The 26965-nt window shown below is 36.5% G+C and overlaps 2 protein-coding genes across 2 annotated transcripts; both read right to left on the reverse strand.

Annotated features, from left to right (window-relative positions):
* Positions 1-6497: 6497 nt before the first annotated feature.
* Positions 6498-13460, reverse strand: LOC137489340 (uncharacterized). Its single transcript, XM_068217512.2, has 9 exons — positions 13027-13460; positions 11330-12175; positions 10695-10880; positions 10410-10507; positions 10258-10308; positions 9366-9747; positions 9106-9282; positions 8762-8891; positions 6498-8682 (listed from the first exon to the last, which is right to left on the reverse strand). The coding sequence occupies exons 1-9, from the start codon at positions 13184-13186 to the stop codon at positions 8673-8675; spliced, it is 2040 nt and encodes a 679-aa protein (XP_068073613.1). The 5' UTR covers positions 13187-13460; the 3' UTR covers positions 6498-8672.
* An 8587-nt stretch (positions 13461-22047) lies between these two features.
* LOC141380997 (serine/threonine-protein kinase pim-3-like) lies at positions 22048-25895 on the reverse strand. Its single transcript, XM_073943214.1, has 4 exons — positions 25872-25895; positions 25507-25768; positions 22548-25387; positions 22048-22332 (listed from the first exon to the last, which is right to left on the reverse strand). The coding sequence occupies exons 1-3, from the start codon at positions 25893-25895 to the stop codon at positions 25146-25148; spliced, it is 528 nt and encodes a 175-aa protein (XP_073799315.1). The 3' UTR covers positions 22048-22332; positions 22548-25145.
* Between the last annotated feature and the right edge of the window lie 1070 nt (positions 25896-26965).

Consider the following 26965-nt stretch of genomic DNA (forward strand, 5'->3'; position numbering starts at 1 on the left):
TTGTTTTTTTCATGTAGAATGGTGCAAAATTATTGAAAATTAATTAAATTAATATTTTACATATGTTTATTTTCCTTACTTAAATCAAATTTAAATAATAACATACCAAAATCATGTAAAATACTGACTTTTTTTATCCAATCATATTTGGAAAACTCCTAAAAAAATAAATCAAATTGTTTTCTGCCAACTCCACCAGATTATTGTTCTACATGTCCTGATGTACCACTCTGCTCACTTTTCATATCATATTACTTTTGCGTATTTTAATAATAGTGCGCTAAAATCATGGAAAATACAGTGTTTTTTACTGTACGGTCATATTAGAAAAATCATTAAAAATCAAACCGATTTTATGATGTCATCATGTAGACTTCTTACAAAGTATTTTACAGTATTTTAAAATACAAAAATACAAAACACCAAAGTGTTTGATACAAAATATTAACCAATTTTCATAAACCCAAAAATTACAAATGACAAAATACTAAATACATGTATCATAAATACTGCCCATCCCTGTACGACATTATGTTGTGTAATTCATTAACGAAGAGTTGTAAATATATTTTCAATATAATGCTTATTCCTAAATATTTCCCTTTACTATGAATTACTATAATATTTTAACACCTCATTTTATTGCATTATTTTGTTTTAGCTGTTATTTACTGTCATTTCTTTCTATTCTGAACATTATATTCTTCATTCATTTTCTTTTCAGCTTAGTCCCTTTATTAATCAGGGGTATGAACCGCCAATTTATCCAGCATATGTTTTACGCAGCAGATGCCCTTTCAGCTGCAACACGGAGAGAACAAGCAAACTCCACACAGAAATGCCAACTAACCCAGCCTGGGCTTGAACCAGCAACCTTCTTGCTGTATGGCGATCGTGCTAACCACTGCGCCACTGTGACGCCCAGAACAGCATATTTTTTGCAGTTAATAATTGAACTAAACAATTATGCCTCATATTTTGACAGTTTTATTAATCACTAAGACATGTTCGACTTTTATTTAAGTTGCTTCGATTTAAAAATGAAAATTGCAAAAATAGCTTAGATGTAGCTATAAGCTACTCTTGCTAAGCTACTTTTAGCTCAGCTTGCTACATTTCCCAGAGGGTAGCTTTTAGTGTAGTTAAGCTATATTTTGAGTAGAGTAGCTAATAGCTTAGCTCACTAAATTTTTCAAATAGCTTACTTAACACTGCAAACGAGAGAGACTTAGAAAGTCATTTACCAGTTTTATAATGATTTGATCAGCTGTAGTTTAAAATGATGCTGGCTTTTTCCTCCTCCTCCAAAGCCTTATAATGCGGTCTCTGTCACCATCTCGTTGATGGACAACGTCAACCGTCTCCTCCAACATTATGAAGCTGCACGCTCAGACCAGCACGCTTTTACAACATGAGCTCTCAGGTTAAAGGAAAATTGATTTGCTTGTGACTTGTGTGTCACTAATATAGTGCACCAAATGCTGCCGATATTTTTAGTATTTTTTTCTCTAGAAATGAAAAAAAAAATCAACAAGAATGTAAAGCATTTATTTCATTTGATGTTATTTTCTACATAATGAATAATTATTAATCCAATTATTATTTTTCTCTGCATTGTTTACAGCTCGGTGACTTGTAGGACCTCATGAAAAAGTACACAAAAATAATGTTTGTTGTGAGAAAATTACTCTGAGTACTATAAGTTATTGAACGTGAAGAAAGAGATAATATTCCTTCCCTCAACTCAATACTAAACAGTGTGATAAATCCTTACAGTTAACAAAAACTAGAAATGACTGAAAATATTTAGGTAACTGAACAATATCTGTTCACAAATACAATTGATAAAAATACAACAGAATTAATCTATTACATCATATTCTAGTGAGTTTAATATTTCATCTAATAATGTATTCAATCAGCGTAATATTTTAAAGTAGAAAAATTAACACCATCTCACGACAATTCATATAACTTTTTCATTTAGTGTCTAATTTGTATGAATTCAAACAATCTAACTTGTACAATTTAGTAAGATTTGCTTATCCCTTAATGAAGATTGGGTTTAGGCAGGGCCGGCCCGTGTCATATATATTCAGTATAGGCAAATGCTAAGGGAGCTGTACATCCAGGGGGGTGCCAGAAATGAGCGCGGTTAAGTTGGTTTTGTTTTCCATATTCCTGACACAATCAGTGATAGACGGCAATAATTCAAAAACCTCTTACTCTAAAAACATCTAAAGTGTGTTTCCTACAAAAAGACAAAGCTGATTATGTTTCACAGTTTCACGTTTTCACGACCTCTGCCCTCGCAATATGCGTTTAGCCGGAGAGCTCGCGCTGACAGAAGCTCTCAGTAAGGGACTGTCGGAAAAGTGCTTCTTTTATTCATTTTTTTTCTCCCTCCTTTTTTATTTTAAACACAACTAATTTTCTCTTAAATGAGCACAAACACACACTAAATTAGTCGGATGCTTTCATTATAGATCTGTGCATTCTTACATTAACACCTTTGTTATCAAACAACCACAATGAGAGAATCATTTCCTGCTCTTCACTAAGTGAAGTTTATTTATAAACAAATTCCGAGAGGATCACGTGCTTATGATTGTTCACAGCTGTTCCAAATTTAGCTAACGACTGATTATCCTATCAGACGATCCTTAACTCACTATAAATAACCAAACTTTTCTCATCTCAATATCTTTGTCTTGAAGAAACCCTCATACCCAACCCTACTTTCCCTTCTTTCAAACGGGCGCCACGGTGGCCAGCGATTAGCGATGTTGCCTCACAGCAAGAATGCCCCTGGTTTAATTCCAAACCAGACGATATTTCTGTGCGGAGTTTGCTCGTTCTCCCCATACTCGCGTGGGTTTTCCCCGGGTCCTCCGGTTCCCTCCACAGTTTAAAAACAAGCACTCTAAACAATTAATCCAAATACCTTAGCTAAACTCTGAGTACACCTTTCAGCATCCATATCTGACACTTAGCTACAACAATCAAGAGGGGGAGGCATCGAGATCTACCTAAGCTCAAACTCCCCTCTCGCCTTGCAATGGGAGGGAGCCCAGGGCTCGAGGATCTTATAAGCTCAGGGACAGCACGCCAAACTAGCTTTATTTTCAATCATCAGCTAAGTGTGAACTCTTGAAATAACTATAGGAACTTTAATCGATAATCAAATACAATTAAAAGTGAAATAGATTTTAAAATTTTATTTAATTTCAGTAAAGGCCATTAATTTTAATAGGCTAAACTTTTTATTTTATTGTCAATATTTTCTAATGTTTGCTATGTATTCTATCATTTGAAGCTATTTGTTGTCCCATAATTTTTACATCCCAACGTTGACAGATTGCTAATCAATAAATAGCTATAGTGCTATCTGTTAGTTTTAACGTCCGCCAATGTTATGGAAGGATGTTATAGAAAATAGTAATAATAGTAATGTAACTACCCCCATCATTCCTTCCTCAAGCAAATGTGTAAATATTAGATCTATTCAGCAATGACGTTAATTGCATTGGCATATTTATCTGACGTTTTCCCAGCTTGTAGTAGTCGGTCAAAAAGCTATTTAAGACTTTGCACTAGCAGTGGAGTTTACTGCAATGTGACGGGGCGCCATCTGAAATCTTGCCTAGGGTGCCAAATTGGTTAGGGTCGCGCCTGAGTTTAGGAGTGAGGTTGGGTGTCATATGCCTCCTTTTAAAAATTGTACAGTTTTGTATGACTGAACTCATGAATTAGCCACTTAACTGACAAAACGTAAAATGCTTACGTTGTCTGGTGAGATCAGGCTGGATAAATAGTGTAAGCAGATGGCAATGTCTGAGAAAAGGATAGTTCTGAGTGTGCAGTTGTGTCTCCAGGCCTGCAGCTTCATAATGTTGCTTTACCATACTCACCGTCTTTGATCTAATGGCCACCAACACGATGTCTCTCAGAAATTATACATTTTTAAAATAGGCAGGATCCTTATAAATAAACTGCATAATTGTAATCTAAACAACCACATTCTCGACTAAAAAGCCTCAAAAGTACATTAAGTTGTCCAACAGCTGCAATATTTGTCGAAATGTGAAGAGGCGATACGAGTGCTGTTACTGGCAGATTATCACATGGCTATCAACCAATCAGGTTTAAGAACCAGACACAATTGTTGTGTATATATATTAATTCTTTTACAGAGATGGGAAGTAACAAAATTTTACAAATACTTAGTTAGTGTACTTAAGTAGGCTAGATTTGTCTGGTATCAGTATTTACTCAACTGCTTATTTTTCAGACAACTTCTTACAGTTTTACAGAAATATCTTTACTTTCTACTCCTTACATTTTTACATCAGGCTCCTTCAGTTTTACTGTGTTTTGTGGTGCAATCTATAATATTTATTGTCATTGTGCAATTTGATCTCCATTTTGATTCAAACATTTTGTTTTGTTTTTTTGTCACTGTGCGCCTGCGTGCTGCAGTGTGTGGCTTTTTCAACCTCTCATCACACGCCGTAAGTAGGCCTGTTTATTAAGCTTACCATGGGGACGGTAAGAATGATGAATTTAGATGAGAGAGAAGGAATGGACTGGTGTTATGTTTATACCAGGTAATAAGATGCATTCTGGTCGATCGGATCACAGGAGACACACAAAATACTTTAATGGTTTGTCCAAAGCCCTTTATTAACACTAAAATGATGTCTCTCTTACATGTCATCTATTTACATCTTAGATGTCATATTTAACCTTCAATTTGTAACTATTTTAATTATGAGATTTTTCCAAATGCTAAAAATTAAAGTAGAGCGTTATTATTTTTTTTTTTATTAGAGGTTCCTTTAAATTGAAACCAATATGTCCAATAGGTGGCGCCAAATCTTTATCCTTGTCACTGAATTGTTTATTCAGATTCATTTAAAACAATTGACTTATTAGGAGTGACTCGCTCAAATATTTCTTGTTAACCTCATTTGTTGAGTGCTTCTTCATTGGTAATGCATTTAAATCTTTGATTTAAATAGTAACAACATAATAGATTTAAATAAAGTCTATATTGTCTAAATAAGTCTATATTGTCTATAAGTCTATATTGTTGTCGATAATGTACAGGGAAAGCCGCTTTAGTTTTACATTAGGTTATTTTAGGCTACTGTATATGTAGGATGGCAGCTATTGTTCATTACAGGTGTAAAGTTGAGTTTTGTGTCCAGGTAATGATACATGGGGCAACTTTTTAAACAGGGTTATTGGACAATATTGTAGAGGGATGTTGTTTGACTAGTTTACAGCTGAAAAATGGCCACAAAATCTTTACCAAGAAATTAGAAATGTCAGTTATTTTGTATAGATGTATACGTGATGTGCAGTGTGGTTACCACTGTGAAACTAAACACGTGTAGTGATGAATATTTATACTTCAGTACTTATTTCAGGCTGTACTTATGTATTTTACTTGAGTACAAAAGGTGTAGACAGTGATTTAACTTTTACTAGAGTCATTTAAACATGAGTAACTGTACTTCTACTTGAGTAAAGGACGTGTGTAAGTTTGCCATCTCTGTTCATTTATTTAAAATAATTACTGTATTATTTATAATTTCATTAAAAACTTTAATGTACCCCAGAATCCATCAGAACAGATAGCTGTATATATACAGTGCTGTCCGCATTTCATACATAGACTAGCATGAGTTTATAAGCGCTAGTCTATTTATGAAATGTATGCAGTAATACATGTACAGTGCTCAGCAAAAGTGAGTTCACCCCTCACACATCTCTCTCTCTTAATTTACTATTCATTTTCTATAGGATACTTTACACTAATATATTTGTGCAAATATGTTTGATTAGTGTTAAGGTCAGTCTAAAAATGTTGAGAAGAAAAATGAAATAAAAATATGATAAACGTGAAAAATCAAGAGAAACATGATAAGTATTTAATTTAAAGTTGAATTTTCATCCGGGTGCTCCGATTTTCACCATAAGTCCAAAGACATGCGCTTTAGGTGAACTGGATAAGCTAAATTATCCGTAGTGTACGTGTGTGAATGAATGTGTATGGATGTTCTCCAGTGATGGGTTGCAGCTGGAAGGGCATCTACTGCGTAAAACATGTGCTGGTCAAGTTGGCGGTTCATTCCACTGTGGTGACCTCAGATTAATAAAGGGACTAAGCCGAAGGAAAATTATTGAATGATCTTTACTTCTAATGATTTTCAGCATAAAAGAAAAATCACTCATTTTGACCCAGACAGTGTATTTTTGACTACTGCAAGACTGATGAACTGCAAGTAACATTTGACTAGATATCTTTCAGTAGTGAAACACAAATAAACCAGGAGGACACATACATCATTTCCTTTATTTTGAGCACTATTGCTATCCTTATTCCTTTACATTCAGACATTTAAATGTAGGACAGAAATGTGTTTCAGTCATTGTTGGTTTCTTCTAAAAGATGCTGTAATGTGATTGACTGGTGTCTTGTGTTTCTTTAATGATTTAACATGTTTCTCTTTTATCTATTATTTTGGAGATTTCTTCTTAATGTTGCTGGACAATGAAGAACAGACAGGAAGTGGACAGCTTGTGATGGCAGTAACTTTGAGCAGAACAGCTGCTTCTACAAGCGACAGCCCAAATCACACTGAAATCATCATGAGACTGTTCTTACAGGCCTGAACCCAGAGCTGCTTGTGTTCCCAATGTCTGACCTATAAAAACAATGTTTGACCTGTGCAGTGTATCTGCTTGGCATCTAAAAAGTAGACCTTAGGTATTCAGGAACTTCTCTTGGAGCCGTACACATGAAAGCTGTCAAACACAGTCCAGTTACTCAAGTCTAAACTGTTGCTTTAAGCTGAGATTGTCAAAGTTTGAACAATTTAGTCTCAAAGGGTGGTCTGCAATCTTGACTGTAGCATGGGGGAAATATTTGTTTTATCAGTATGTGATATTGTAATATAAAACAACATATTGTGTAACAGTAAAACCTTCTCTGTGGTTCCATTTGGCTAAACAGGCTCCACAAATGTGTGTTAAATCTTAGTAAACAGTATATGGCACTACTGTTCGGTAAAGAGATTCCTTCACCCAATAATGAATATTCTGTCATCTTTTACTCTGCCCTTACGATGAGTTTTTTCTGTTTACACAAAAGAAGATGTTTTGAAAAATGCTGGAAACCTGTAACTATTGACTTTTATTGTATTTATTTCCCTACTAAGGACGTCAGTGGTTACAGATTTTCAGATTTCTTAAAGTATCTTCTTTTTAGTGTTCAACAGAAGAAAGAAACTCAAAGGTTTGGAAGCGCTTGAGTAAATAGTTTAGGGAGAACTCTCTCTTTAATTGAGTAAGGAGTCATTTAGAAAAGTCACAGAAATGATGATCAGAGCTTCAGTTTGATTCACAGGACTTTATTAGAATTATTAACAATAAATAAAAGCAATTCATTACAAAACAATTATGAACACTTAATTATAAAACAATCTCTCTCTCTTATGACAGAACACCAGATTCATTTATGAGGTAGAAAATAGTTGAGCAGATCTTTGATGACACTTTAGAGGAGAAAACTGTGACAGCACTGGACTTCCTAATGGAGTTTTAGCATTAATTCAGTTCAATTCATCTTCATTTCTATAGCGCTTTTACAATGTGGACTGTGTCAAAGCAGCTTAACATAGAAGTAAATTGAAACTGTGTCAGTCCAGATTTCACAGTTGAAGTTCAGTTCAGTTCAGTTCAGTGTGGTTTAATTGTCACTGCTGAAAGTCCAAACACTGAAGAGGAAATCCATCGATGCGCAGCTCCACAAGTCCCAAACCAAGCAAGCCAGCGGCGACAGTGGCGAGGAACAAAACTTCACCAATTGACTAAAGTGAAGGAAAAAACCTCGAGAGAAACCAGGCTCAGTTGGGCACGACCATTTCTCCTCTGGCCAAACGTCTTGTGCAGAGCTGCGGTCTAGGCACCATTAATTACCATTATTGTCATTAATTACTCGCCTCATGTCATTAGTTCAAATTCATGTTTACTTCATATTGAGAACACAAATGAAAACATTAGATGAAATCTGAAAGCTCTCTGACCCTCAAACCACACGTTCATAAGAGCACAGTGCACTGTATGTGTGTCGCACTGCTGACGTTTTAACCCAGAGGCCTGCGCGACTTCCTCTCTTTTAAACAAAGCGTGGGCACATCCGAGGTAAACGTCAGCAGTGCGACACACATACAGCGCAGGACAGGGCTCTCATGGTTTGATGAAGTTTTCTGGGATTTCAACATTTCTTCATCTTTGTGGTTTATGGAGGGTCAGAGAGTTTTCATCTCAAATATTTTCACTTGTTTTCTGAAATAATAAAACAGAAATAATGACTAAAGAAGTTCTGTACTGCACTGTATGTGTGACACACTGCTGATGTTTAACCCAGAGGCCTGCGCGACTTCCTCTCTTTTAAACAAAGCGTGGGCACATCTGAGGTAAACGTCAGCAGTGCGACACACATACAGTGCAGGACAGAGCTCTCGTCAACACACGTCATGAACTGACACTGAAGAAAAGTAAGGTCTTAGAGGTTTGGAATGACATGAGGGAGTAATTAATAACTTTAACAGTCTTGTGAAATGTCTGGAAATGGTGCTCTCTTCCTCCTCCTCTTCACTTCTTTAGTTTTTTCTAAAATGAAGAAACAACACAAAGTTATTTAAGCAGTAATATGAAGGGCTGTCACATAAAACTCGCTGTGTTCCTCTACCTCCTCTTGTATAACTGCTTCACAGGATTTGGGGTCGTTGGATTGAACCAGCAGTGCTCTTCTACCTGGTGTAACTGTAGCCGTTTAGCTGGATTACGGATCAAACACTGGGAAATCAGGTCCACGCATGCTGAAAAGTGTCACAGAGAGTGTGAAATATGTCTGCATACTCAAGATTCATGAACGTCTTTAAATCTTACAACATCAAATGTTACAAAACATCCTCAATTAAGTGACTTTAATATCTACAGGTCCTGTAAGCATTATATTTAATCCAGTTTACTTATGACTGACATGTTTTATTCTGTCACTGAGGCTGAGATTGTTCAGAGGTGTCTGCTTACCTGTAGATAATCTGGGGTGTATCTCAATGCAGCCAAACATTATTGACTGTCTGTTATTAAAGGCCAGTCGTCCATGCATTATTTCATACAGCATGATGCCTATTGTCCAGACGTATGCCGGGTAAGCATGGAATACACGACACCTCAAAGCCTCGGGTGGCATGCCATGTCCAGCTCCTGTAAGAGAGACATTTCCAGAATTCAGTCATTTCATAAGACAATACTGTGACCAAAGAAACTGACACAAAATGCCAACTCACCTCGATAGTCACTTTTGTTGAAAGGCTTTTGGGTAATTGGCTGAGCACATCCAAAGTCGATCAATTTGAGCTCTAGTCGGGGTAGAGTCACCAGGATGTTCGCTGTGTGTATATCACCATGGAAAACTCCACGCTCAGTGCAGAACATTACAGCTCGGATCAACTGACGCATTAACTGGCGTGCTTGGTTTTCTTCAATGTCCGCTGTATCTTTGATGTACTGAAGCAAGGTCTTGCATGACTCTGCGTACTCCAGAATGAGAACAAAGTTGTCCTCAATCTCAAGCCAGTGGTGTAATCTGATGATGTTTGGACATCGCGGAGCATTCATCAACCTAAGCATCATTGCCACTTCCGCAAGCACAGGTGTGGAATGACCATCCTAGAAAGAAAACAGATTTCAAAGATATTACCAAAGCAGAATGGCACAAAGTACAGTAACACAAACTTCACTGTGTGAATAATCACTAAGCTCCATGTTCCGACACATTTTTGCTTGTATTTGAGCATTCAGTCATGCAGTTTAAGCTAAAAGAGGACTCTACATGTGTGTGTTTTGTCCGTCTCTGAGGCAGAGCACATGCACACAACAGCACAAGCTCTCTTTAGCACTATTGAATGAATCATATACACTCTAATAAATCAAGCACATCACATGCTGCAAAAGTCCCGCTACAGGATTTCACTGATTTCCAGCTTTGTGTAGAAATGAATGCAGACTGCTTTACAAGAGACCGGGATATGAATCAATGATCATTTTCATCTCCATTAATGTTAAATGAATTTTAATTAATTCCACAGCCCGACATTCATGTGTTCAAAACTTGTCTCTGGGTGAAGGATGAGTAAATGCTCAGCACATTTTCACTGTTGTGTGAATGATTCAACTTACAACGTCCAGATAACGGTCCTGTTGACTCTTCACCATACACTTCAGGGCAACCTTCGGAAAAACAACAACAAATTAAATTAAAGCCAACAAATTATTTATATTTAATAATCAGGAGGAAAATGTTGACTGAATTTTAAAAAATAGTTCTCTACCTTTACTCTTTTACTGCGTTTGTGAGATGCCACATACACCTGGCCAAAAGCTCCTTCTCCAATCATGTCTCCGACTTCAAACTGAGACAGATCAAATCCTGAAAAACAGAAAAAAGCAGGAAGATTTACTTGGATTGTCTGGTATGAAACAGATCAAATAAATGACTTCTGTCCTTTAAATCTGGATCTAATGCAATGATCTAATATCAGTAACTTCTATCAGAATTGCAGGAGTAAATTGATTAATAATTTATATTAATTATGAGTTACAGAATGATGACTTACCACGAGTGAGCCCAGAATCCTCCTCAGGACCCTGGCCTGGCAGAAATACTGACTCAAGGTCTGGGTCTGGCTCTGACTCTGGCTCAGGCTGTGGCGTAAAATGCAGGAAAGGGAACTTCGCAGCCTTCCATACTCTCTTAAAGAAAGCAGAGACTCTTTTCCCTTTCCTTCCTTTCTTGGGTTTTTCTAAAATGAAGAAAACAAACAGAAACATCTCCATGAACAGAGCTGCAGCTACAGTGCTCAGAATATTCATATATGCTGTACACCCCATTTTGAAAATGAATATTTTATCCATTTCTCAGCGAATATGGGTAATATATAGTAACATATATTGGTGCATTTGAACAAAACTGATTTAATAAACAGATTTATTTATTAAAATAATATTTTAGTCACAGAACATTTTTAGAAATGGAAAGATATTAGAATAAAGAATAGTGTAAAGCATCCTATAGAAAATCTGAATTTAAATGAGAGATTTGTGGGGGTGTACTCATATATGTTTACTACTGTATTAATTAATACACACCAACAGTACAACAAATGACACTGTCTGATTTATAAACTAAAACAACAAAGAGTAAAAATAACAGATGGCAGAAATAAAATGAACCAAATTCAGGATGACTCACCATCAGTCCCATCAATTTTAGAGGGGTCTTGAACAGACGGAGGCGACTCAGGACTGACCGAATCTGCATCCGTCATTTTCTTAATATTGGAGGGGCCCGGCTGAGGATCTTCACAGACCTGGACTGGCGGACGCATCTGCTCAGGGTCAACATGATCTGCGATGGTCGTTGACTGGATCCTGGAAGGTCCTGGAACAGCCAACGACTCGAGACTGTCGCAGACCTGGACTGGCGGACGCATCTGCTCGGTGTCAACATGACCTGTGAGGGCCGTTGAGGACTCAGGACGGGCTGGATCTGCATTCTGCACTTCTGCTGATTGCTTGATCCTGGAGGGGCCCGGAACACTCAACGGCTGAGGATCTTCACAGACCTGGACTGGCGGACGCATCTGCTCAGGGTCAACATGATCTGCGATGGTCGTTGACTGGATCCTGGATGGTCCTGGAACAGCCAACGACTCGAGACTGTCGCAGACCTGGACTGGCGGATGCATCTGCTCAGGGTCAACATGACCTGTGAGGGCCGTTGAGGACTCAGGACGGGCCCGATCTGCATTCGGCACATCTGCTGTTTGCTTGATCCTGGAGGGGCCCGGAACACTCAACGGCTGAGGATCTTCACAGACCTGGCCTGGCAGCCACACCGGCTCAGGGTCTGCATGTGCTGCGACGGTCCTGGAGGGACCTGGAACAGGCAGGTGCTCGAAATTGTCGTTATCTGACTGTGGTTCAAAGGGAACCACTCTGCTCCGGTCAGAGCTAAGGAAAGGGCGCTTTGCAGCCTTCCATACTCTCTTAAAGAAAGCAGAGACTCTTTTCCCTTTCCTCCCGTTCTCTGGGTTTTCTAAAGTAAAGGAAATGAACAGGGAAATTTTAGAAATCTCTTTAACCACAGGTTTACAATAGACAAACTGCTGAAAATTAGACATATAAAAGACAATCACACAAAAGAAATATCAACAATAAAAGTACAATTATAATAGAAAATGTTTGAAAACTACAATTAATTACGTGGAATTGCAAATCATTTCTATGACATAAAATGACAAAAACAACATCATAGTCAATAAGTCATCCATTTTAGACATTAGGAAAAATCCTATTAGCAACTGTTTTGCAAAAATAAACATTTTACACCTGCTCACACGAAATGCAAACTATTATAATAACTCATTTTTGAGTCAATATTCTGAGTTATAGAATATTTTATCATAGTTATAGTTTGAGCTATTTAACAATCACCATCACAATGTTTAATTAAATTTATGAAGCCTTTTATTTAATTTTTTGTCAGTGGGTGCCACATCTACATCTACATTCTTCCTCAAGCACCACTTCTCCACCACAAAAAAAAAATAAATAATGAAACTAAATATACATTTTTGCAGCTTTCCATTAGCAATTGTCAAACTCAAAGTGAACAATTTCTCTAGCTCTAGATCTTCAGTTAAGAAATCTGTGAGTAAATTATAACTTCAACATTTAACAATCAGTCTTAGAAATCCAAATGAAAAGAAAAGTCTTGCTCCAGAACTTCAGTTACAGAAACAGATATAGACATTTATTATTATGCAGGTAAAGTTGGGTATATATTTATTCATTTAACTGAATATTTGCCTCTAAAATATTATTATTATTATAGTTTTTATTAAACAATAGGTGGGAATACACCGTTTTTGTAAACTCTCATCTCACCTGTTGGGCTTCTCGTCGTGGTACGAGGTGTAGGAGAAGCCATCGTGTCACTCTGATGATTATTGTTGACAAATACAGGCGTGATCAAATTATCTCGAGTAAAAAACACAGTCGACATATTATTTGCTGTTTGAGATGCAAAACAAGTCGCTAAAGTCATTAAATCACTGTTCACTGTACTCGATCGTTTGTCACTCTGAGGAATTCTGTCGGCTATGACGTAACGGCATTCTTCTCGTTCTATTTATTCGTCATCAGTGAGATTGCTTCTTCCAGACCCTTACAACTTCAAGATATTATTTGTTACTATAAAGGCAAAACTGATATATCAGAGAACTACATTATTAACTTTTTTATTTTGTATGGAAAATATTTTATTCACAAACAAAAATTCTCCAATTCACAGCCTTCTTTTCCACATTTTTTTAATTGAAATTGATGTTTTTAATAAATCTCTTAGACTAGTTAATAACAACAAAAGTGACATATTCTTGGATTATTATGATAAATATTTTGGAAATATCACGGATACATAACTCCTTGTTTCCTCTTCCTGTATCTGTGTAATATATATATCTCTTTTGTTTCTCTTTTAATTTAATTTTTATATATATGTTTATATTATTTATCCTGATCTGTTATTATCATTGTTTTATGCGTAAAATTGGATTTTGTATCTTTGTTATTGAAGTCAATAATAATAAAAAAAAATCATCAGTGAGGTGATATTTTACCAAAGCATATAAACGTATTAAAGTTGTTTATCACAGTCAATAATAAGTGGACATTAGTGTTTCAAACATAAAAGATTGAATAAGAAATATGAAGGGTTGGGCTAAAATAGTCCATAAATTATCAGTCCACACAAGAGAAAGAAAAAATGTATTATGATTTATTGGACAAATAAACTGGTAGGCACAAATAACCTTACTATTCAGAAATTGGTCATCTGAATAATAAAACAAAAACAGTAATAATTAATAATGTCCTTCCCTTTTTATGCCTCTCTTGTAAATTAGTAAAATTCTTCTTTGAGATAAAATATAATCGCTAAAATATTATCATTATCAGTGGAGTTGACTTATTATATAAAACTCTGTTTAAATCGTATTGATCTATGGAGGATTTGGTGCTGGACACTTTTTTTTGTTTTTCGTTTTGTGTTAAACAATTCACGTCGCGTGGTTGAAAAGCAGTACCAAAATTAAAATGCAACCGAGGTCTTTTTCGCCATCTGGCCGTGAATCGCACGTCTTTTCTACACGGTTCCTGCACGTCGAAATATATCATGTTCTGGACGTTTGGGCCATATTCAGGTTTGTTTTTAAAACGCGTAACTGCATAATTTGTGCTTTAATAGATTAAATTATACATATAAAAATAATCAAACTTATTATTTAAAGCATTGAAATGCAATCAGGTCCGATTTCGGTCCAGTTATACCTGAACGACTTTATGACGTTGTAATCACCTGTAAATCATAATTAATACATTATTTGAGGATGCAATAGTGTTACAATTAAGCAAATTATTTATTGTTCATATAGTCACAGATTTACATCACAGTCAAACAGACACATCTAATAAGAATAAATAAAAAAAACTACAAAACAGAAATATGGACAACACAAGTGAAATTTTAATTTTCAGTCTTTATTTCTACTATCCTCCAACTCTTCCTGATAGGTGCTCGCTGTGTTCCTCCATTGCTGCATCTTTTTCTGTGCCTGTAGCATCTGGACTCCATCACTTCACAGCATCTGAGGGAGGAGAATATGATTTTGTATGATCCTAACAACTAAAAACTTACAACAGACCAAGAATTATTGTCATGTTTCATGAATGCACAGTAATGTGCAGAGTAGTATCTAATGTAAATACATACACATTCCCAACCACTCATCACTTTACAACTGCCCATATCCACACATCCACAGTTCTGTTACAAGCAAAGACTGTTATTCATGGCTTACACTGAAATAATCATTTGGTTTAATATTTTCTGTCTGGCTGACAGCCTGAATCTGTACAAACATTTTAAAACATCTGAACATTAAAACAGCACGTCTATAAGGACATATACAGTGATGAATAACAGATTATTTAAACTGTATTTCATATCACATGCTGGGTTAATTGTTGTGGTAGTAAAATATATTTTCCTGAAATATTGTGCAGAAATAAACACAAACAATAGAAGATAAATATGTTCCGGTTCATGACTTTTACTCGGTCTCAGAACAGTTGCTGAACCTACATGTGACACCAAAATCACAGTCAGAGCAATACTTAGACAGACAGATACACACACCTGCTGTTTAAAAGATCGACTAACCTGAATTCAGCTGTTTCTAAATTGTAACCTAAACTATTTAAAAAAAACAAAATATTGCGCTATGATTGAATACATTAATATATGAAGTATTAAACATACTAGATTTTGATTTAATGCATTAATTCTGTTGTATTTGTATTCATTATATTTGTAAATAGACATTGTTCAGTTACTTCAATATTTTCAGACATTTATTGTTGTTGTTTTTTTTATCATTAAGGATTTATCACTGTTTCGTATTGAGTTAAGGGGATTAATATTATCTTCGTATACTATACATTTCTTCACATACAATAAATTATAGTATTCAGAGTAATTTTCTAACAACAAACTTTATTTTGTGCACTTTTTCATAAGGTTCTACAAGTCAAGCTGTGCATAAAAGCAACAATGCATAAAAAAATGGTGAAAAATAATAATTGGAGTAATAATTATTTTTTTACGTAGAAAATAACATCAAATAAAATAAATGCTTTACATTCTTTTTGGGGATATTTTTCATTTATCGAGCAAAAAATAGCGGAAATATCTGCAGCCTTTGGTGCACTGTATTAGTGCTGGCAAAGACCCCCTTTTTAAATTGTAAATTCATTCATTCATTTTCTTGTCGGCTTAGTCCCTTTATTACAGTTTTTTTGGATTGCTTACACACTAAAATTAAAAGTAGTACACTATTAGCAAAACCTTACACACAAGTATCAAAACATCAGCCCATATTTGCACTACTATAAGCACAGTGTTAGCTTCACACTTGTTGCAAAACTCTACACACAGTGATTTGCAAAACACTAAACACACTTAACATACATTACACACTAAAATCTATCATAAAGTCACTTCCTTGCAATACCAAAGCACTGACTGTCAAATTACTGCACCGTCCAACCAATTGGTTCAACACAGTCGACAGGTGTGCAAACACTTGTTTAATTATTTGTAGACACACCAATCAGGTGTTTAAGCACTAAAAAATGCCAGTTTCAATGAAAACCATCAGGTCTCAATATCAACACTGTCACACACCATAAAACATATTCAAATGAAGCAAATTTATGGAGTGCCTTTCGAGCACAATTTCGGAAGGGTGAAAAGGCTGTGGCATGATTATGCAGAGGTATGTATTCACTTTAGCAGTGTGATCTTGCATACTGTCTCATAATCTTTTACTGTACTGTAATACTAGATCTACACTGAACTACACAATTTTGCCTGACACTGTTCTTCAGGTAGTTTTACAAATGGATGAAGAGGAGATCAAGCATGAGTTTATTTACGTAGATGATGGTGTGTTCAACCTGACGAGAACACAGAGTAGAAGAAACATCATTGGCCACAGGGCTATAGTCAATGTCCCAGGGCAACGTGGGGGAAATATACAGTAACACTCTGTGCAGTGCAGCCATTACAAAGAATGGGTCCTCCACTGCCATGACCATATGGATCCTTACAACACAGCACATATACTTACATTCTTGGACCAGTTGCACAACATAACAGCAGCAAATCAAATCGATCATACGCAATACATTGTTGTCTGGGACAATGTGTCTTTCCACCGTTCTGCTCTGGTTCAGAACTGGTTTTAGCAACATCCACATTTCACTGTCCTATATCTTCCACCATACTCTCCATTCCTCAACCCTATAGAAGAGTTTTTCTCTGCATAGTGGTGGAAGGTATATGATCTTCATCTCCAAGCTGAGGTACCCCTCATCCAAGCCATGGAGGAGGCCTGTGACCAGATGGAGGCAGCAGCAATACAAGATTTTACATTCAAGACATTTCTTTCCAAGGTGTCTTGCTAAGGACAACATTGCAATATTGATAATTCTTATGCCAGATCCAGCTAGGCGAAGAGACAATGTCTAACTTACAGTTCAATACATAAAGTGACACATTACAGTACTTTGAATCTTCATGTAAACATGTTGGACATGTTGAGGAATAAATGAGTTTCTTCAAGGTGCAACATTGTTCTTGAGTAGTGTTTGATGAATTTACTTTATATTTGTACTTTGTTGATGGTAGCTTACTCTAATCATAGGGAAGTAGAAGTGCTAAAAGTGTTTTATGTTTATCACAGCAGTGTGTAACTCGTGCAAACAGTGTATAGTAAATGTGAAATGTGTGTTTCTTATGGTAAAAAAGTGTGGTTTTTAAACATAAGTCTATAGTTTTTATAAGAGTGTTTAATTATGCAAAGGATCTGTAGTGTTTTGCTAATTGGGTGTGTGGTTGTGCTAATTGTGTGTACTGTTTTGAAAACACGGGCCCTGTTTTGAAAATCGTGCTTAAGCAATCCAAAAAAACTGTAATCTGGGGTCGCCACAGCGGAATGAACCGCCAACTTATTCAGCAAGTTTTTACACAGCAGATGCCCTTCCAGCCGCAACCCATCTCTGGGAAACATCCACACACACATTAACACACACACTCATACACTACGGACAATTTAGCCTACCCAATTCACCTGTACCGCATGTCTTTGGACTGTGGGGGAAACCGGAGCACCCGGAGGAAACCCACGCGAAGGCAGGGAGAACATGCAAACTCCACACCGAAACACCAAGTGAGCCGAGGTTCGAACCAGCGACCAAGCGACCTTCTTGCTGTGAGGCGACAGCACTACCTACTGCGCCACTGCCTCGCCATTGTAAAATCAGTCTAGGAAAAAAAAATACACAAGTCACAAGCAAATTATTTTTGCTTTAACCTAAAAGAGCTCATACTGTAAATTCTATGCAGATTAACTGATTTTTTGATTTCCAAAAAACTTATTTGTAATCATTACAAAACTTATTAATAATTGATAAACTGTTATTGTGTTACTCTTATTGTCTGGTAGCACTTTCAGATAGATAATACAGTAATATGTACTGTAGACCTACATAGCACTAAAATATGTTACAAATAATAATCGCATTTTTTAATTAAACATTTTTACTTTAAAAATTTTTATTTTGCCAGAAAACATTGCTAGAAAATTGTCCCAGAATAGTACAACACCGAAAATGAGAGCATGCTGTAAATATCATAAAATAATGCTTTTTTGACACTAATTTTGATCAAATCAAACACTGAAATAATTATTTGTTTGTGTAATATTTTAGACTACATTGATTTATGCCATAAAACCTGGTTATTTTCAGGAATCGCTTTAAAATAATCAATAACCTTACTCGCGTGTTTGATGTTGCTACTTGCTAGAAAGTGCTGGTCTGAGCATGCAGTTGGGTCTCAGGACCTGCCGCTTCACCCAACCTTACAAATTAGCAAAGGAAGCACTAAATAAGCAAGAGGTGGAGATGAATGTACCTTTGGGGAAAAGAGAGGCAAAATAAATTTTTAAAGGAAAAACTAATAAATAAATGGCAAATTAGATGGGATAATAGTAATCCTGGAAGATGGCACTATAGTATTATACAGACAGTAGGGAAAACACTATATTAAGGAAGAAATAGGAAGGAAGAGGTGTGGTTATCAATATTAAGATTGGGACACACAGGATTAAATGCAACACTTGCATTGATGGGTTTACATGAAGATGGGAAATGTGATGAATGTGGTGTAACTGAAAATGTGGATCATGCACTATTTTTATGTAGCAAATATAACAAACATCACAATATGTTATTTAGTCAGTGTGAGGAAGATAAAACGATATTTAAATTATTTTAGTAAAAAGGTATAATAGATTGACAAGTATATGGAGCTTTTATTAGGTATATAGAGGATTCGAGTTTAGGTTATAGATTATAGGACAATAATTATAGATGAGAGTATTCTCAATCATGGTCATAAAGGGCCTATATGTTAGAGGAGCTGAACACGCAACGCTGACCTGAGTATGTGGTCTAAATGCAAAGATTGGAGAATGTGAAATGTCCAGGTTTTTTATTTTTTGTCCCTTTCCCTCCCTAACCCCCCTCCTCATTTCTTTTTGATGGCCTTTCTAATATTCAGGCTCATAATCAGAATAAGATCTGGTACAGTAGGTGGCGATATTGCTTTTAATGAGTTAGTCGCCATAAAACAAGAAGAAGAAGAAGAAGAAGAAAAAGTTGGTGTCAAGTATTGCTATTTCAACTTTCTTACCAAGCTTTTTCAAGAGACTTTCATGACTGCCTGTCTGTGCATGACCCCTGCCTGCCTTGATCAAGTACGTGATCTGTCTTTGCCCTCTTGCTCTGTTTTGGACTGCTTGTTGATGCCTTGAAATTTTGCCTGCCTTCTCACCACGTCTTCTGGATTTGCACCTGTGTTAGTTGATCTGTTTTGGACTGATTGTTGTTATACTGAATCTCTGCCTGCACTCTCACTACGTTGTCTGGATTTGCCCCTGTGTTTGCTATTGGAGTGGACTGCTTACATGTTGCAGACTCTCTACCTGTTTATTCGTTGATGTCTCTGCCTAACCCCTTTAATAAACTTCTGCACATGGAATCTAACACAGCCTCAGATTCCCCGTTACATCAATTTTCAGATTTCACTTCCAAAATATCCAGTTTTGTTTAAAAATATGACCCAAACATTCAAAAGGCAATTTTCAGTTTATTTTATTTCAGTTCATAAATTCAGTAGATCAAATTTGGCTATCAAACTTAAACATTACATCTGGGACCTGAAGAAAAAGCAATAGATTGCAGATTGATGTTTTTCAGCTGCTTTTTCATCAGCAGGTGGAGATGGACCAATTTAAGGTTTTTAAACCAGTAAATAGGCAAGAAAAAAACCCGAATAAAAGCACGAAAGTAGCATTTAATATTAACATCGATCTCTTGGACAATATACGTTATAAAATGATTATGAGTAAAATGAGTCTCACGCTTCCAAAAGCAACATTCATTTCATTTCGGCTTTGTTTTCTGATGCACAAGTAATTGATTATATAAGAAAAAAGACCTAGAGTGGCTTTTACTACTGCAGCAAACTTCATATTTCTTTTTGATATCTGCTGCCGGTTTATCAGAAGGTGACTGTTTTGTTCTCTTTGATAGAAACAGTGCTTTATAAATCTAATTCACATCTTTGGATGGAAACAGAGCTAATGATAACTCAGGTGTCAAGAGTTCTTACCAAACACACTTGACATCATGGCTCAAATGTCCTCAGGAGACATCAGCTCCCAGCTACCAGTAAAGTAAATGAAAAAAACTTACCCAAGTGTTTTTAATCCAGCTGACAGTGAACTATAGGATGTTGAGATGATCTCTCAGATCTGCTCTTTCTGACCAGCGACAGGTAAACCAGGAACAGGAACCATTCACCAAGCAGGGGAAGGCATCAGATCTAATGCGAAGCAGGAAGACTCCAACAATACTGATGATCATTTCCTGGTAAAATTAACAGACATTAACATCTCTGGAGTGTTTTGTTTATATAAAAGACCACACATCTTTTTCACTCTTAATGTAATTTGTATTGATAATAAAAATCAAAGGTACCCTTTTAACAACATTGATGCTCATCTGAAATCCTTGAAAGTTTTTAATATTTAGATCATTTAAATGACATTTCAACAGTTCACACTTAGCTGATGATTGATTATAAAGCTTGTTTTGCATGCTGTCCCGGGAGAGAGCCCTGAGCTCATAAGATCCTCGAGCCCAGGGCTCCCTCACGTTTGCAAGGCAAGAGGGGAGTTTGAGCTCAGGTAGATCTGAAGAACTCCCCTGCTATAGTAGCTGATGAACAGATAGTGATTCTTCTTAAGAGACAACTACTTACTAGGAGCATGTCTATGGTGCCGATTTGGATTAGTCAATTGGGGAACGTGTAAACTCCACACAGAAACGTCAGCTGGCTTGGTAAGGACTAAAACCAGTGATGCTCTTGCTGTGAGACTACAGTGTTAACCACTGGGCCACTGTGCCACTCATCTAGGAAAGGAGGAGGAGTAGGGGTGGAAGGGGGGATTGTTCAAAACGAAGATGGCTGTGATATGGACATTTGGGTTTTTATAGTGGCTTAGGAATTGTCTGATTGGTGAATCATAAATTTAGTAATGCAAGACCAGCTGCAAGCAATAATAACAAGTGATCCTCTCGAAATAAGTTTATAAATAAACTATACTGATATGCATTTATGAATGTATTATATCATCTTTGCATCAACTTACAACAAACAAATTACTGCTTACGTGAGGCATTTCTAATTAGGATTAGGATTAGGATTAGGATAAACTTTATTTGTCCCTGAGAGGAAATTTGTCTTGGCCAAAAATGGTGCTTTAATGTTGCTCTAGGCAGACAATAAAATAAATAAAACAAACAAAACAATAAAGAACATATATTGTTTACAGAATAAGACCATATATACAGTTGAAGTCATAATTATTAGCTTCTCTGAGTTTATGCCCCCTGTATATTTTTTCCCCAATTTCTATTTAACGGAGAGAAGATTTTTTCACCACATTTCTAAACATGAAAGTTTTAATAACTCATTTCTAATATCTGATTATCTTTGCCATGATGACAGTAATTTATATTTGACTATATATTTTTCAAGACACGTCTATACAGCTTAAAGTGACATTTAAAGGTTTAACTGGGTTAATTAAGTTAACAAGGCCGGTTAGGGTAATTAGGCAAGTTGTTGTATAATGATGGTTTGTTCTGTAGAGTATAGAAAAAAATATATAGCCTAAAGGGGGTAATAATTTTGTCCCTAAAATGTTTTTAAAAAAAATTAAAAACTGTTTTTATTCTAGCTGAAAATAAATCAAAATTTCTCCAGAAGAAAAAATATTATCAGACATACTGTAAAAATGTCCTTGTTCTATTAAACATCATTTGGGTAATAATTAAAATGATAATTCTGACTGTATAGCTGCATTTTATGGCTTGGAAGTATGACCAAACTTTATTAGAATTTTTTTTTCATTGGAAAAGATATCATTCAAGATATAGTTTTAATTAAAAAGTTAGTTATTCTAAAAAATGTGCAAAAGGGTTTTATATAAAAAAAATAAGCTTGAATATTTGAGAAAATTACCTGATCTTATTTGATTATTTATTTTAATTTGTAACCTTATAATAAACAAAATACAACTTTAGATGAACAATAAATTACACTGTATTTTACATTTCACAGATTTATTTGGAAATTATTATAAACTTTTCTCAAGAAACATCTTCTCACTTCTTTTGTCACATTTTTTATGTTACAGCCTTATTCCAAAATGGACTAAATGTATTTATTTCCTCAAAATCCAACACACTACACCCCATAATGACAATGTGAAAAAAGATTTTTTAAATTGTAGTAAATTTATTAAAAATAAAAATCCTGAAAAATCACATGTACATAAGTATTCACAGCCTTTGCTCAAAACTTCGTTGATGCACCTTTGGCGGCAATTACAGCCTCAAATCTTTTTGAATATGATACCTCAAGCTTGGCAGGCCTGCCTTTGGGAAATTTTCCCCATTCCTTTTTGCAGTACCTCTCAAGCTCCATCAGGTTAAATGAGAAACGACGGTGTACAGCCATTTTCAGATCTCTCTAAAGATATTTAATAGGATTTAGATCTGGCCTCAGACAGATAATTTTGTTTTTATGGTCTGAGAGTCCTTCGGATGCCTTATGGCAAATTCCAGGCGGGGAGTGGCTTCTGACTGGCCACTCCATACAGGCCTGATTTGGGGATTGCTGCACAGATGGTTGTCCTTCTGTAAGTTTCTCCTCTCTCCACAGAAGAATGCTGGAGCTAAGAGTAACCATCTGGTTATTGATCACCTCCCTGACTTTGGCCCTTCTCCCTCAATCACTCAGCTTAGATGGCTGGACAGCTCTAGGAAGAGTCCTGGTGGTTCCAAACATCTTCCACTTACGGATGATGGAGGCCACTGTGCTCATTGGAACTTAAAGAGCAGCAGAAAATTTTCTGTAACCTTCCCCAGCCTTGTGCTCAGAGACAATCATGTCTCGGAGGTCTACAGTTTTTACAATTCCTTTGTCTTCATGCTTGGTTTGTGCTTTGACATGCACTGTCAACCCTGGGACCTTATATAGACAGGTGTATGGCATTTCAAATCATGCCCAATCAACTGAATTTACCACAGGTGAACTCCAATGAAGCTGCTGAAACATCTCAAGAATGATCAGTGGAAACAGAATGTACCTGAGCTCAATTTAGAGCTTCACCACAAAAGCTATCAATACTTATGTACATGTTATTTTTTAGGTTTTTTATTTTTTAGAAATTTGCAGCAATTTCAAAAAAATCTTTTTTCACATTGTCATTTTGAGGTATTGTGTGTAGAATTTTGAGTAAATAAATTAATTTAATCCGTTTAGAAATAAGGCTATAACATAAAAAATTGTGGAAAAAGTGAAGCGCTATGAATACTTTGGATGCGCTGTATGTTGTATGTATATTTGTCATCAGTGTGTTACTGAAATGCAACATGTACTCTGTTAGCACTTACTGTAGTTTATTATAAAGCAAATGTCTGTAAACACTTGCTATGTATCCCTTCTCATCAGCTGATCACAGTAACTAACTGTAAACATCAGGAGTAAGATACTGTAACTGAATGTTAAATGTTTTCTTTTAATGGTTTTCTACGGGAAACTACTAAGCGTGTAATTTAGCATCTTGTGTTTGCTGTGTAAAGCATGTATTATCAATAAATAATTGTATCTGCGTTTCCATTTCTCATAAAGGATTGTGCTGATAGTGAGTGAGTCTCTGTAAAACTTCACTGAATGAGTGTGATTACATTTATTAATGTGATTTATGGACTCATTGTTCAGTGTTTTTGATTCAGACACCTTCATTCTTCATTAAAACCTAATGACTAGCAGAGTGAAATAATTAATTTTGCATTCATAGTGTTGCTATCGTGACAAATCTTTAATTTAAATATGGGCAGTTCAATATGTAAATACACTTTGATGCCTTTTTATGTAAATCCTAGAATAAATAGACATTCCAGGTGAATATCTTTCATTGGGATTCTGCTTTTCTGTCATCAGTAATCTGATCATTTATTAAATAAAATCTTCAAAAGAGGTTTTTGTAGTTTATGACAAACTAAAGATTAATGTGGTAATAATAAGAATTGCTTTAAAGTTTTATTGAATATATTAAAGCTCATTCATACATTCTGCATCCAGCATCTTTATTCCAACTATAACCTATTGGCTGATGATACGCTTTGCTACATTAAACATACCGTTTACTGGACATGAAAGGTAGCTTTAAAGCTTTATATTTCAATGAAAAAGACACAGTGTTTAGGTAATTGGCTATACAATCTATTTTATTTCTTTAAAAACACGATGGAAAAACACTGACATTTTTTTAATTATTTAAAACTTTTAGATTACTCTAGGCTTATTTTACTTCTATTATGTATTTGCTCTTTTGCATGTTCTCATTTTAAAAACACACTATACTAGTTTGCACTCTGAGCTGGTGTGTGTGTGTGTGTGTGTGTGTGTGTGTGTGTGTGTGTGTCTTCAGCTCCTCCAGCTTCACACAGAGCCGAATAGACGCAGCAGAGGAATCTCAGGATCAGGATCTGTTGTCCTCAGTTCCTCTGCCCCTCCTGCTCTCCTTCTACAAATCATTGACAGCGTTTATCTGCACGAAACCTAACAATACAACATAAGCCATGACTGCTGGATTCAGATAAGTGTAATGTCACTGGCCACCTGTTCAGTGCAACCAGGGATGGTGCTCAAGATCATCTAAACTGGGCCGATCAGCCAGCGCTGCACTGAGAAACCAGCGAATCAGCTGATGGCACTCTATTGCACACAACCATGTCTTCAGAAACTAAAAACAACACACTTCTGCTCGCTCTCCACGCAGACTCTGAATGTGTCTGAATCTCTTACCTGTTGACAAGCTCCTAGGAAAGGTCAGTCTGCTTCGGGATGTGACCCTCTGTGCGCCTCTGAAGGGGAAACAGTCACACAGGATGTTGTAGAGCTTCACTCCTACTGACCAGACTGCAGCTGAAGTGGCATTGTAGCGATGTCTGCGAAACCAATCAGAAGGAGCGTAGGCAGGAGTGCCTAAGAGACACAAGAAGACCACAAATATCTGCTCAAAATGCTCCAGTACAGACAAATTCCCTTTAGTTGATCAGCTGAAGTTCACAAAAATCAACAGAACGTTTCCTTCTGTAACTCACCTGCAAAGTATTTGTAGTGCGAGCGCTTCAGCAGGTCTCCACAGCCGAACTCCAACAGCCTGATGTCCTGAGACTCTGTGGAGATCAGCAGGTTCTCTGGCTTGACGTCCTGGTGCAGGATGCTGCGGCTCTCACAGTGTTTTAGCGCCACGATCAGCTGCACCAGCACTTTCCTGGCCAGACGCTCCTCCAGACAGCCGTTTTCCTCACAGAAGCGCTGGAGATCTTGGCAAGAAGACGCTCCAGGATCAGGATGTAGCGTCTGAGATGGTCAAACCAGTCCAGCAGCTGCAGGACACTGGGGCAGACAAGAGCTGAAGTGACGCGGGTCATCAACGCCACCTCCAGCGGCAGCCGACCCTGACCGTCCTGTGAGACAAACTCTCCATTATATCCAGGAATGAATCAAACACGGCAAACACAGCAGATTCACACCAAAACATACAACTTTCAGTCTCTCTGGGGTTCGGCACGTACTTGATGGCCACCTGCAGACAGAAAAAGCGGAGTAAATCACACCTGTCTGATTGTGACACATGACATTTACTGACAGCAACATTTCTAAAGCATGTCTGAATGAAGGAGTGAAGAGAGGCTCTTACTGGCAGACCATCAGACCTGCGGATCCCAGCAAACACAGAGCCGAATCCACCTCGTCCCAGCAACGGGCCCTTTCAGGTACAAGTCTGCAACACAGAAAAGCACAAGAAATGAAGAATGAAGAAAAAAACATGCTGCAGTGTCTTCAATGAAAAATCATTTCCTAACTGAGTCATATGATCTGGAAGATTTGAGCTGTGCTGACCTTTGCGAGAGCGTTTTGCCAGTCTCTGGGAAGAGGTGGACAGTGTTTGCTGGCTTCAGCTGCTTTGCCTTTTCCTCTTGCTGTTCCTCTGGTCTGTGGATGCAGAATCAGCCAAATGTGAAGGCAGAGGAGCCATATAACCAGGAAGCTCAGCGGTGCTGTCCCGTGTGTCTGTGTCCAGAGCTGCTGTCTGGGTAAAAGCAGCACTCCTGGGTCTGGAATGGCTTGAGGCTAAAATATAAAATCACACACAGCAAACACTTTTACTGCTTACTTTTATCACACTTTTAGTAGGAACTTGAAGCAACTCTGCAGTTTTCTTTTATTATAATTGTTTTAAAGAATAAAAAACTTTAATCAAAACATTTTTTTAATTATTTTTTTGCTACATGTAAACTTCTATGATCTTTTGCATATTAGTCAAACATCGTACAGCATCATACAGTGACAAACCAATGACAAACAAATGACAAATTAAAAACTCACCTCCTCTTTCTTCACCCTTGTGAGACATGGGTAATGACCTAAAACCTGCAATAAAACAAGAAAATACAGATAAAATATAAAAAATAATAATTTAAAACAAAGTAAATAAAAGAAAAATATGAACAAAACGAAGTAAAAATGAAAAAATTACAATAAAACAAATTTAAA

The sequence above is a fragment of the Danio rerio genome, chromosome 25 (genome assembly GCF_049306965.1).
Source record: "Danio rerio strain Tuebingen ecotype United States chromosome 25, GRCz12tu, whole genome shotgun sequence".
Classification (NCBI taxonomy): Eukaryota; Metazoa; Chordata; class Actinopteri; order Cypriniformes; family Danionidae; genus Danio; species Danio rerio.